At 48.6% G+C, this 13,682-nt stretch overlaps 1 protein-coding gene across 2 annotated transcripts in view; it reads left to right on the top strand.

Annotated features, from left to right (window-relative positions):
• Positions 1 to 311: 311 nt before the first annotated feature.
• IQGAP2 (IQ motif containing GTPase activating protein 2) overlaps positions 312 to 13,682 on the top strand; it is a 253,895-nt gene continuing 240,524 nt past the window's right edge. The window contains exon 1 of one of the 2 annotated variants that reach the window (XM_008167529.4): positions 312 to 687. In XM_008167529.4, coding sequence (XP_008165751.2) covers positions 651 to 687 — 37 coding nt within the window. In that variant the 5' untranslated portion in view covers positions 312 to 650. The remainder of the gene's footprint in view (positions 688 to 13,682) is intronic. The other variant, XM_065550077.1, reaches the window with a different exon arrangement.

The raw sequence follows: 13,682 nt of genomic DNA, 5'->3' as shown, positions 1-13,682 counted from the left end.
CTGCTGCAGCTGGGGATGGCTGGTTCCTGCCGCCTCCCTCAGGACTCGGCGGCTGAAGTGATTGTGGGCGGACTGGAGGGCCGGGAGGGGGGGACCAGAGGGTTGGAGCCGGGGTGCGCTGGCCGCTTGCGGGCGGTAGGGGTCGCTGCCCGGCGGCTCTTCCCCTCGGGTGAATAACGGGGCTGGCAGGAGAGAAAGGAAACGGGGTGGGAGTGGGGGAGGAGGGCGCTGAGTAAGCGCACAGAGCAGCCTGGGCAGGAGGGAGGGTGCACCCAGGTGAAGGGCCGGCCCCCTCCGCAGAGAGAGAGAGAGAGCAAATCAGAGAGGGGGAGGGAGCGGATAAGACAGCGGCGGCCAGGCACCAGGAAGGGCTGAAGTTGCACCGAGTAGTCTGCGCGCCCGAAGTTTGGGAGGCTGTGGCGGGACTAGACACAAGCCCAGCCTGAGTTTGCGGGGGAGCGGGGCCAGGCAGGCTCCAGCTGCAGGAGGGGGCAGGGCCGCAGTGGGGCAGCAGCTTCCCCTCTCACCCCCCCCCCCCCCAGGCCGTGGGCGCGGAGCGGCGGGTTGCGTGCCAGCACCGCGCGCCCCGGGGCAGCGCGGCAGAAGCGCCCCTGTAGGCTCCCCCGGCGTGTGTGGGAGCAGCCTCCACGATGTACCATGAGGAGCTGCAGAGACCCCGCTATGGCTGTAAGTGCCTGCACGCCGCTCCCGGCTGCGGCCGCTGGGTTACGCGGGGGGCTGCGGTGACCCTGGTGTGCGGGGTGAGGGCTGTGGCTGGAATGTGGAGGCTGGGGTTTAATAGCCTCCCCGGGGCTGAGGTAGCAGCTCCGAGCCCAGCGCTGGGAGTCAGGTGAGTGGCGGCCCCCTGCACCCTGCAGTGCCCCAGAGACAGACACGTGTGCGGGGAAAACGCAGCTCCCTGCGTGCGGCGGGGGCAGGGCTGGGCTCGCTGCTAGGCTGCCGCCGAGGTACACACCTGCTGGGGGAGGCGAGTTACCTGCGTGTCGGAAATAGCGCGGCCCCCTCCCCCGGCTGCAGCAGGGGGTTTAGTCCGCCTTGTGGGTCAGGGAATCCCGGGCGGATTGCACAGGTGTCCGCCTCTAGCCCGGCCCCAGCCAGGCAGCGAGCGCAGCCCAGCGCCATGCCCTAGTGCGCTCTGGTTTCGGTGGTGTGCCCGAGCAGCCAGGCGCTGGCAGGAGCTCTGACAATGAGTGACTGGTGGGATTACACAGTGAAGCACGTGGCCCCGGGCAGGGGTTCAGAGTCCTTCCTTAGCGTGAGCCAGGAAGTGGCTCGCAAGGGGGAAGAGTAGAGCACCTTTCAAACTGACAGTAACCCAGAGCGGCCGAGGGAGGAAACAGCAGGGCGAGAGTTAACGACGAGTAAAGAGCGCAAATCTGTAGGCGCTTAGACCTGCTGCTAGGGCGGTGGTCACATGTGCGTGAGGCGTGGTATTGGCAGTGGTGGAAAAGTGATGTGGAAGGGCCATAGAGTGAGTGGGGAACTAATGAAAGGGACATGAAATCTAGTCAGTTAAAAGAACAATGTTAAAACCGGTTTTGATACTGTCTCTCCAACTCTCCTGGGTTTACACCACATTTTCCTGTACCCCCTTTTTTTTTTCGGGGGAGGGGGGGCTAAAGGAGGAAGTTCTTCACACCCCAACAGGTGTGTGAAGAGGATGGGGGAGAACTGACTATGCATCTGAAGAAGTGAGGTTTTTACTCACGAAAGCTTATGCCCAAATAAATCTGTTAGTCTTTAAGGTGCCACCAGACTCCTTGTTGTTTTTGTAGATACAGACTAACACGGCTACCCCCTGATACTTGACTATGCACAAAGTAAACAAACTGGACAATTTCATATACATGTTTTCTCACCTTTGTTTCAGTAATCTTAGGTGTTCTAGCAATGGTAGGTAAAATAATTACATAGACTTCTCTGAAGTTTTGTTATCATTGGCCCTATACTTGAAAGTACTATTATGCTGCTTGTATTGATGTGCTGATATTACTCAAAGATGAGTGCTAGAATTACCCTGGTTTTATACATCTTTCTTGACTAACAATCTGAGAGATTTCTCCTCTGCATTGCACATCCACTAATGTCATATATGCCATCATGTGCCAGCAATGCCCCTCTGCCATGTACATTGGCTAAACCGGACAGTCCCTCCGCAAAAGAATAAATGGACACAAATCGGACATCAGGAATGGTAACATACATAAGCCAGTAAGTGAACACTTCAATCTCCCTGGTCATTCTATTACAGATTTAAAAGTCACTATCATTGAACAAAAAAACTTCAGAAACAGACTTCAAAGAGAAACAGCAGAACTAAAATTCATTTGCAAATTCAACACCATTAATCTGGGCTTGAATAGGGACTGGGAGTGGCTGGCTCATTACAGAAGCAGCTTTTCCTCTCCTGGAATTGACACCTCCTCATCTATTATTGGGAGTGGACTACATCCACCCTGATTGAATTGGCCCTGTCAACACTGGTTCTCCACTTGCGAAGTAACTCCCTGCTCTCCATGTGTCAGTATATAATGCCTGCATCTGTAACTTTCACTCTATGCATCCGAAGAAGTGAGGTTTTTTACTCACGAAAGCTTATGCCCAAATAAATCTGTTAGTCTTTAAGGTGCCACCAGACTCCTTGTTGTTTTTGTAGATACAGACTAACACGGCTACCCCCTGATACTTGACTCCTCTGCATTGAAGAATGATAATATAAAAACCACTGAACCTCTTAAGGTTAGTTTCATAGTCCAATTTAGCCATATGAAATGGTAGCACTAGTGCTATCCCCTTTCCAGCATTAAATAACATCTGCAAAAACAAAAGACTTCAAACTTCTGAATGTTCTAGGAATTTTGTTTTGTTTCAGTTGCCACATATAGAATCGGCTCAGTTTGGCTTACTTATTTTCTGCTCTTTAAGAGCTGGATGGTTAGTGTTAATATTTAACAAAAGAAAATAATGCTATAGGATAGATTTTCATTTGTCTGTATTTATCAGTTTAATAGTAAAATGTGGGTTTTACAAATATAGCACTGCAGCATTAACCATAAACTGGAAGAATTACAATTCTGTATGGGTATTATTTTATAATGAACTATTACATGTTTTGAATGCTTTTTAATACAGTTGCCTTCAAATCAAAAAGTTTCAAACAGCTAGTGTTGGCCACAGGAAGAGTGTAATGTAGCCTGCAAAGATGTACAGTATATATTTTTTTAAGGTTGCGTTAAACTTAGGCTCCCAATTGCATACTTTAATGTACATAATGGTTCTGATCTTTGTTTCAAAGGGAACTGCTGGTGTTTCAGCACTTTTGGAAATCAGATCACTTATTTACTGCCTAAATAAGGATTTGGGAGGCTAACGTTCGACAACCATTTAAAAAAACAAACAAACCCTTTGGCATAGTATAACATCACTCTTCTGTATTCATATTTTGTATTCTGCTCTGCTCTCTCCCCTGCCCTCTGAGTCAGATATTACTACTTTCTTTTGCATCCTTTCAGAAATCTCTCTCGTAATATTTCAGACAAATACATGCTAATGTGAAAATTTGCACAACTCAAAACACTAATCAATCCTAGCTTTATGGTCTGATACAGCTTTCCAGATTTTAGCATGGCAGCTCTGATTTGTTCTGTGGTCTGCAACATCTTGAGTTTTTCATGTTCTTATGAAGTTATCAGACACAGACGTCAAAAGACCTCTAGCCACAGGCTAATATAAAAGATGGGGTGGGGTGATGACATCCTGCCAAAGATGTTATTTGGCAGTGTCCTACTGAGAGCTGAGCCAGCTAAGCCATCATGATTTCTACCTGGGAGCTGTCATTGGATCATTTTTGAGAGCTCCATCTCTCTCTTGCATTAGCCCCTAGTTAATAGGTGTGTGGTAAATATTTTAAGCCCTTTTCACTGCTGCAGATACTGATGATGTGTTTTGGAGTGATTACCAAACACATATGAAGAGGGATGGTCCAGTGGTAGCGGGTAAGCCTAGTACTTGGGGATGTAGGTTGAAGTCTCTACTCTGCCACAGGCTTCCTATTTGACCTTGGACAAGTTGCTTATCCTTTGCCTCAGTTTCCCATCTGTAAAATGGGAATGAGTACCTCGGAGGGGTGTGAGGATAAATATTTTAAAAATTGTGGGGTGCTCAGTTACTGTGGTGATGGGGGAGGGGGCATATAAGTACCTTGGATATAGATAAGAAATGAAACTAGTCCTACTTTCTTCTGTAAATTACTTTCCTGGGACAGCTAAGCACCCTATACTGGGCAATGGATATATTTACTCTGATGGAGAGCAAGTGGTGGTTCATTGCTATGCTTCCTGATGGTGAAAGGTACCAGACTGATAGCCATGGTAGACTAGCTTTTAGATCCAGGGGTTGGCAAACTTTTTGGGTCGAGGGCCACATCTGGGTTGGGAAATTGTATGCAGGGCAGGGAGTGCAGGGTGTGCAGGAAGGAGCTCAGGGCAAGGGATTGGGGCAGAGGAGGGGTGTGGAGTGCAGGAGGGGGCTCAGGGCAAGGGTGCAGGAGGGGTGTGGGGTGCGGCAGGGGGCTCAGGGCAGGGAGTTCGGGGTAGGGTACAGGCAGGGTTCAGGTTTTGGCCCGGTGCCACTTACCTAAAGTGACTCTGGGATGGCAGCAGCGTGCACGGGGCCAGGGCAGGCTCCCTGCATGCCTGCCCTGGCCCCGGCCCCGCGCAGCTCCAGAAAGTGCTGCGGCCCCTGGGGGAGGGAGGGCAGAGGGCTCCACACACTGCCCTCGCCTGTGGGTACCTCCCCCGAAGCCCCCATTGTCTGTGGTTCTGCATTCCCGGCCAATGGGAGCTGCAGGGAGTGGTGCCTGGAGGCAAGGGCAACACATGGAGCCCACTGCCCCCTTGCCCAAGGGCCACAGGGAAGTGGTGCCAGCCGCTTCTGAGAGCAGCGTGGGGCCCATGGCGCCACGGTGGGCAATCATCCCCCAAATCACCCCCCCAAAGCCCTCAGGGGCCAGATCCGGCCCATGGGCCGTAGTTTGCCCACCCCGTTTTAGATGGCTAGAGGAAGTAGGTATGGCAGACAAACAGAGCAAGCCCTTTGAAGTCAACAGGAGTTACGGATGCTCAGCACATTTGAAAATGATGCTATTTATTAAATATCTGTTAAATTACTAAAATTTTACTGATATTTTCATATATCATTAATGTTAACTAAGATTGCACCTTTCAAAAGCATACTTATTTGTAACCTATACCTATATTGGCGTATGTCTGAGTTGCATGTTTTAGCTATAGCTATTGCATCAAAAAGCAGAGAACCAAAATTTTCAGTTTTAGAGCTGATTTGTCTGGGGGAGCAAGGGGGAGAACAACTTTTAAAAGATCTCACTAATCAGAAAACATGGTCTGGCCTTAGAACTGTAGATGCCTCCATTGTAACTCATGGGCTGCTTATATATAAATAAAAACACACACACACACACACAGCTGATGGGTCTTTGCCAAGCACAGTTGACTACAGTAAAAACAAATCAGAGTCACACATCTGCACATGCCTGCTGGCAGTAATTCCAGGCCTCAGGGCTGTCCCCCGTATCGGTGGGCCTGCACCTGCAGTTAAGACTGCAACAGAGGCTAGAGTTAACTTATATAATTTATTAGGCAAGCAAATCGCCAAGACTTTTCTTTCTGCTAGTGACCTTTTGGTGCTTTAAGCACTTGGCCTAACTAAGGCTATGTCTGCATTAGCGCTTTTGCTGGTAAAACTTATGTCACTCAGGGGTGTGAAAAAAGCCTCCCTCCCTCCTCCCCCCCCGTAAATCACACTGATGGAAGCGCTCTGGTGTGGACAGCACTTTGTCAGTGGGAGATGCTCTCCTGTTGGTATAGCTATCTCCGCTTGTTGGGGGATGGTTTAATTATGCTGCTAGAGCTCTCTCCTGTCTGCGTAGAGCAGCTACACAGGAGACCTTACAGTAGTGCAGCTGTATCGGTACAGCTGTGCCACTGTAAGGTCTCTAGTATAAACACAGGGCCCAGTGCTACCATTAAGGCAAACTAGGCGGTTGCCTAGGGTGCCAAGATTTGGGGGTGCCAAAAAGTGGTGCCCCCAATTTTTTTTTTCTTCAGCGTTCGTGGGCTGGGCTGCCGGCGGCGCGCTGACACGTGCGGCTCAGACTCCCTCTCCTAGCGCAGCGGCCGCTCCATGCAATTATTGTCATTACCAGTGGGGGCGGTGTGCTTGGGGAGGGGGTGTAGCAGAGGTGAGATGGGGTGGGGAGCCCTGCGGCAGCTCCCCCTCCTCTGCCCTGAGGTACACCCCCCCACACCCCCCGGCTCGGGGAGCTGTGCGGCAGCTCCCCACCCCAGCTCATTTCTGCTACGCCCCCTCCTGAAGTGCATGGTCGCCGCTCCACTTCTCCCACCTCGTGGCGCCAATCAGCTGTTTGGCGCTGCAAGCCTGGGAGGGGAGGAGAATGAAAGCGGCGGCGTGCTTGGGGAGGAGGCAGAGCAGAGGTGAGTTGGGGTGGGGAGCTGCCGCACGGCTCCCGGGGGGGGGAGCTGCCGCGTGGGCGGTGCCTCAGGGTGGGGGGAGAACTGCCACGTGGGGGGGGGCGCCTCAGGGCAGATGGGGTGGGCGCCTCAGGGCGGATGGGGTGGGTGGGGAGCTGGCGCAGGGTTGGGCAGGGGGGAGGCGCAAGGTGGAAGTTTCGCCTAGGGCGCAAAACTTCCTTGCACCGGTCCTGTATAGACATAACCTTAGACTTCTGACTTCAGGTTTTTGACAGAGGTTGTTGTAATCTTACATTTTGCTGTACTCCAGCCTGTGAGTTCAGGAGGCAAATTTGCTGTTTTCAACAAGCTCAGTTTTAATGGAGATGATAGTTCTCTTGTCTCGTATGCATGGGTGGCAGGTGAATGAGCTGTTGGGGGGAGGCTAGCCCCTGGCCCTTCCTCCTCTTCCCCGAGGCCCCACTTCTCCCTCTCCCCTGCCGGTGCCAGAGCATCCCCACTGCAACTGCTCGCGGCCCCTCTCGCCCTGGCCCCAGAGCACTCCCAGGTCTTGCGAGCACTGGCCCCAGCCTGCCAGCCCCAGCCTCTGGACCATGGAAGAGCAGGAAGGGAACTGGAAGCAGGCAGGAGGGGTCTGGGGGTGGAGTGTGGGTGGGGCCACACCAGGCTGTTTGGGAAGGCTCAGCCTCCCCCGCCTACAAAACTCACTGCCCATGTTCATATGCAGTTTAGAATAGATGGTTCTCTTCCTGCATATTGTTAGCAAGGCAGTTCCACAGCTAAAAGAAAGGCATGTAAAATACAGGTAGTCTATTGTAGCCTGACAGGTATTGTGCGGGGAATCCTGCCCTTGAACATTTAAGTGCTAATGAATTTCTTGCTAGTATCATGAAATCTCAGGTTGCTTTGAGAGAATAAGTTATGTCCTTAACTTGCTAAATAACTAGTTTTATTTTACAATTCATGCTGCAATGCCAATAACTTGGTCTGCATTGATATAAGATAACCTTTTCTAGATAATTATCTGATATTTTAATCTTTGATGTCAGAGTGGAAAGAATTAAACAAAGCAGAAGGAAAAATGCACTCCAAAGGTAATATTTTTCTAATGCCAAGCAAGGAAATACATTTGTACAACTGAAGGCAAAGGAGCTATAGTTGGAAGTTTTGACTCCACAAGATGTTTTGGCCAGGTGGATAGGGAGGGAGGGTTGGTGGGTGTAAAACACCCTCTGATCGATGACTTCAACTCTGCATGCTACCAGCAGTTTAAAAAGAAATAGGAAAGACTTCAGTTGCCATTTCATTGGCTTCCATAAGACAATCATGAAACTTCTAATCCATAAACTAATTTGAGTAGATATGTTAAGATGTTTCTATCATGTGAAGTATAGCCCATAAACTACACTATAACAGCCTCATGGCAACTGCATGTACAGTAACTGTTTTCAGTATAAATCTTTCTGCCATTTAACTTTTTTCTAAATCTCAAACAGATGCAATCTGTAGTGAAGAATGGCAGTAAACTTTCAGTTCACCAAATTTACACAGGACCAACTCCTAAGATTTAAACTCCCTTTAAAAAAAAAGTGATTTTTTTACAGTAAAAATGCTGATTTACTGGAGACAAAATTGTGAATGGAGGGCTATAATTTTGGATGTGCTGAACTTGTCTTTCATATTAAATGAAGTCGTGATGAAGATAGCCAACCTGGTAAATTATGCAGCTGTTTGTCTTTGAAAAACCTTCCGAAATCTTGATCTTGACAGAACATATTTACAGAAAAGAATGATATCCAGGTTTTATAAAAGAGATTGCTACTAACAAGTTCCCACTGCAATTGTGGGTTGTAAGATTTTTAAAATACTGTAACCTGTTATTTTATGTAATTATAGAGAAATCATGAAGTCCTTACTTCTGCTAAAAGCCACTGGCTTAACTTTTTGCACCTTGCAGAAATATCTGCCATTTCTCAGTTTTAATTTCAGAACCTATAATCTTGTCTGCATATAGTTCTTGTGGTGGATGCTGGGGAACAAACAGTTGTTTCTCAAGTGCAACTAGTAAAATAAATTCTTTGTAAAAAATTTTAAAGGGTCTACTATGTGAAAACAGATGGGTAAATACACACCTTCAAAAATATTCTGTTAACTGTATCCTACATATGTATACTTTATGGGTGTACACTTTGCCTAGCGCTTGTGATTATTGTGGGATTGTGCAAACACTTTTCTGCTAGGCCATTTTTATTGATGGGTGCAATTTGGCAACCAAATACAATGTTTATCTCAACCAGTCTTTTGTACATTGTTAATCATTAACTGTTGAACAAGGACTTGAAAAGTTAAATGCTTTGTTTAATCAAGTACACACAATCTGTGTTTAGTTGTAGGAGCTCTTACCTGCATTTTATTCTGTACAAAATGGGCTTGTTTCCCTGAAATCTTGTGTGCACGGAAGACTGAATAGTTAGAGCATATCTAAAAGCTACTTGGAATGTGATTGAAACAGGAAGTGCTGATGTTGCACTGGAAATATTACTTCAGTTATGCAGTACTCATTTTTGCTGTACAAATGAGTTATGCAAATCTGTGTGCATTTCCTGTTCTGTGCCACACATACTGGATTTTTTCTAGATATCACAGTGGTGTATGCAATATAAATAACTACAGTGCATCCCAGTATTTGAGTTATGCATTTGATGACTTAAATTGGCTCTGATATGCTGGATTTATTGTAGTGCTCTTAAATTTGTTTGCAAGGGATTAAAACAATTATTCAGTCTTGAGTGGTAGGCAGATTTTGAGGGGTCATGTTTCATTTGAATTATAAGCAAGTGGAATTCTCAAATATGTGGTCGGTGCTTTGCAGCGCATGATTAGTTTTCTGTGGGTATGTCTACGCTGGCACAGTTACAGTGCCGCTCAAGGAACGCTGAAGGGAAACCACTGTTGTGTGTTCACACTGTCAGCTGCCTGTGCAATTGCGTGTTCACACTTGCCACGCTTGCAGTGGTATTCGGAGTGAGGCTCTGTGGGATAGCTACCCGGAGTGCACCTCTTTCTCTTTTGCTGCTAAGACTTGTAGGGGGTCATGGGGCATCCTAGGTCCTGTCCCAATGCCCTATGATGCTTTGGTTCGCATCCCAGCAATCCCTGTACTTCTGTCCTTATTTGGCACCATCTTTCAACGGTTTGTATACTGTGCGCTCTGCCTCTTCAGTCTGCAGGAATGGATCCCAAACTGTTGACCAGTACGCTGCTCATTCTGACTAACACCTTACCAGTGGAGTTATTCCTTAAACTAAAAAGGCAAGAGGAGTGTGACATTGATCTCGCCACACATAGTAGCTACGACACGAGATTGTTTGTGGCATTGACAGAGATGCTGATCACAGCAGAATGCCACTTTTGGGCTCGGAAAACAAGCACTGAGTGGTGGGATCACATCGTCATGCACATCTGGGATGATGAGCAGTGGCTGCGGAACTTTCAGATGAGGAAAGCCACATTCATGGGACTGTGTGATGAACTCGCCCCAGCCTGTGGTGCAAGGACACAAGAATGAGAGCTGCACTTCTGTTGAAGCATGTGGCAATTGCACTGTGCAAGCTGGCTACTCCAGACTGCTACCAGTTGTTCACTAACCAGTTCGAAGTAGGAAAGTCAACCATTGAACTGGTGTTGATGGAAGTGTGCAGGGCCATTAATCGCATCCTGCTCTGAAAGACCATGACACTGGACAATTTGCATGACATTGTGGATGGCCTTGCACAAATGGGCTTCCCTAACTGCGGAGGGGTGATAGATGGCACACGCATTCTAATTCTGGCACCAGACCACCTAGCCCCTGAGTACGTTAATTTGAAGGGGTATTTCTTAATGGTTCTCCAGGTGCTTGTGGGTGTTTCACAGACATTAACAGAAGCTGGTCCAGAAAGATGCATGACACACACATACTTTGGAACACTGGCCTCTTCAGGAAGCTGCAAGCATGGACTTTCTTCCCGGACCAGAAGATCATTGTGATCTTGGGAGACCCCACCTACCCCTTTAATGCTGTGGCTTATGAAGCCATACATGGGGCATCTTGACAGCAGCAAGGAGCAGTTCAGCAGGCTGAGAAAGTGCGGAATTACTGAGTTTGCTTTTTGCCGTTTAAAGGCCCGTTGGCGCTGCCTATATGGGAAGCTGATGGCCGATGACAATATTCCTATGCTTATAGCCATAATATTTGTGAAGGGAATGGTGAGAACTTCACTCAGGGTTGGACTGCTGAGGCTCAGTGCCTGGCGGCTCAGCGCCTGGAGGCTGAATTTGAACAGCCAGAGATCAGGGCTATTAGGGGTGCAGCGCGGGGCCACAAGGATCAGGGATGCCTTGAGGCAGCAATTTGAGGCTGAAAGCCACTAATATTTGTTGCTATGCTCGGGAGTGCAATGCTTGTAATGCTAGGAGATGATTGTGATTGGCTCAGACGATGCACTATGAAGGTTTAAGATAATTGTCTGTTGCTTTGCAGGGCTCTGTTTGCTTTCAATTAATAGAATAAAGATTGCTTTCAAACCAACACAATTTTTTTTATTAAAAAAACAACAACCGGAGGAGAGAGTCAAACAAAAAAGACCTCAGCACTGAGGGGAATGGGGAAAGGGAGGATCCCAGGAGGAGGTGGGGTCCTGGGACAGTTAAAGATTTGTGTATATCCAGGGATCATATCCAACCTTCTCCTTTGGAATACAGTGCAGCCAGTACTATACTTCAGAAGGGTCAAATTGCAGAGGGATGGGTGTTGAGTGCAGTGGGTACTGGGAGTCCACAGTGCTGGACTGTGACGGCAGAGCAGTGGAATGCTGCGGGTACAGACTGGAGCCCAGAGGTTGATAAGAGTGTGCTGGTGTCTGGGGGCCAATGGGAAAGAGTTTTGCAACAGTGGCTGCAGGGGAGGGCGGGGTGCAGAACTGCTTGGTTTGCAGTGCTAGTAGCGTCTGGAGTGTGTCTGCTTGGCGCTCCATAATGTTTTAAGAGGTGCTCTGTGGCTTCATTCTGGCATGCCGCTTTTTCCTTTGGGTCCCTCTTCTCACTGTCCCACCAGTCCTTCAATTCCTGTTTCTTGGTGGCAGAGTGCATCGTAACATCACGCAGAAAGTCCTCCTTAGTTCTTCGTAGCCACTTTCTAATTCTGCGCAGTCGTTCATCCGCTGATAACAAAGGGGGAGCCCAGCTTCCCGAGGTCATATCTGTGAAGCCAAAACGCAACATTTTACAGAAGCAGTATTGTTTGCAAAACAAAGAACACTAATTCAGTGATTTAAAACACAGCCAGTATTCACATACCTGTCACTGTCTGGCTGACCCAAGGCAAGCACACGTGAGCCACAAGACCCCCAAAATGGTGAATAACTGCAGGGTTAATCAGTGTTCCAGGACTGTACTGTACATTGGGCACATGGCTCTTGGGGAGAGCCAGCACTGTAGGGGAGGTGGGACCTTATAATCATTCCTGTCCCCACATTTTCTATAGGCTATGTTCATTATGGAAGATATCTCACTGCTGAGGGTGAGCAGAGAATCAAGGGAGGGTCTTCTCCAAGCCTGCGGCTTCCGCCCTGGCCCTTAGGCGGCTCGCCTGTGTGCAGCAATGGTGTCCCCTTTCCCCCACCCTTGTGACGGCAGAGTGGCGTGGAAAAGTTACTGTTAATGGGGCAAGAAACAAAGCAGCTCTGCCGAAGAACTTGTGGCAGTGGATTGCCCAGTATCTCCATGAGTTTCCCTGTTCCACTGCTCAGACTAGGCATGTGGTGGTATGCACGTCACAGAGAAACAAGCCTGCTTTCTGCAACCCTCCTGCCCCCAACAACTTGCTTCAGCAATTCCCAAAATCAAATCCACTTACCAGGGGCTGCCTCCTCCTGTTTGTGCTTCGCCAAGATCCGACTGCTGTGATGGCTAGCCTCCTCCAGGGTAGAAAAGAGCTCCTGGCTGCATGCATCTCTGACCTCTGAATCATCCTCTGCTTCTGGGTCCCTCTCTCCCTCCACATCCTCGTCCAAGATTTTCTCCTCCTGGCTTGATCCACACTCGACTGGCACGCAAGCCACCGAAGTATCCACAGTGGCCTTCACAGTGGAGGTGGGGTCATCACAGAGTATCATGTCCAGCTCTTTGTAGAAGATCTCGTGGGCGAAGCACCGAAGCAGTGGTTTGCCTCCCGTGCCTTGTGGTAGGCATTCCGCAGCTCCTTCGTTTTGACACTGCACTGCAATGTGTCCCGGTCATGGCCCCTTTCTGTCATGCATCGTGAAATCTGTCCGTAGATATCATAATTCCTATGGCTGGAGCACAGCTGGGACTGGACTGTCTCCTCTCCCCAAATGCTGATGAGGTCCAGCAGGTCAGCATTGTTCCAAGCAGGGGATTGCCTGGTGTGTGGAGCAGGCATGGCCACCTGGAAAGATGTACTGAGACCACTGCACGCATCACTGAGAAAACAGGAAGGGAGCTTTCAAAATTCCAAAGGAATTTATGGGGTAGGGATGATTGGTTGGTCAGGGCAGTGGAGTTCAAACCGATGACCAGAGGGGCAAGAACAGGCATTGTGGGACACCTCCCGGAGGTCAATCGCAGTGCTGTAATCGACCCGGGTGCCTCCACTGGCACTGCAGCACTGTACTCCCAGCGAAGAAAGCTGTATGCCTCTTGTTGGGGTGTGTGGGGGTTTTTATTTTTTTTACAGCGCTGCAACTGTGCAGTTTCTGCACACTAAGTGGCTTGGTAGTGTGTACACCTTAGGAGTTACAACATGTAAAGCTGCTTTACTATGCAGAAACTTGCCAGTGTAGACAGGGCCTGTGTCATTTGTTACACTGAAGTACAACCCTAAAAAGTGAATTCTCTCTTTTGAATGTATTATCCTTGTATGTGTTTTGGAAACAAGTTTTCTAACTCTTGTGGTTCTGTACCACAAAAGTATGGAAGTTGTAGAAAGGCCTATAAAGGGATAGTTCGTCTTTGAAATATTAGGTTTGCTGCACCTTGTCTTCCTGAAACAACATTAAAATCCTTAGTCAGCCCTTGCTCCTTCTGTTATAGATTAAGTATCTACTGTGGGTAGGGCCCTGGCATGTAAACAGGTTTAGTCTTCCTCTTGCT

Source organism: Chrysemys picta, chromosome 6, assembly GCF_011386835.1.
Source record: "Chrysemys picta bellii isolate R12L10 chromosome 6, ASM1138683v2, whole genome shotgun sequence".
Lineage (NCBI taxonomy): Eukaryota > Metazoa > Chordata > Testudines > Emydidae > Chrysemys > Chrysemys picta.
This window is presented reverse-complemented; position numbering and strand designations above follow the sequence as displayed.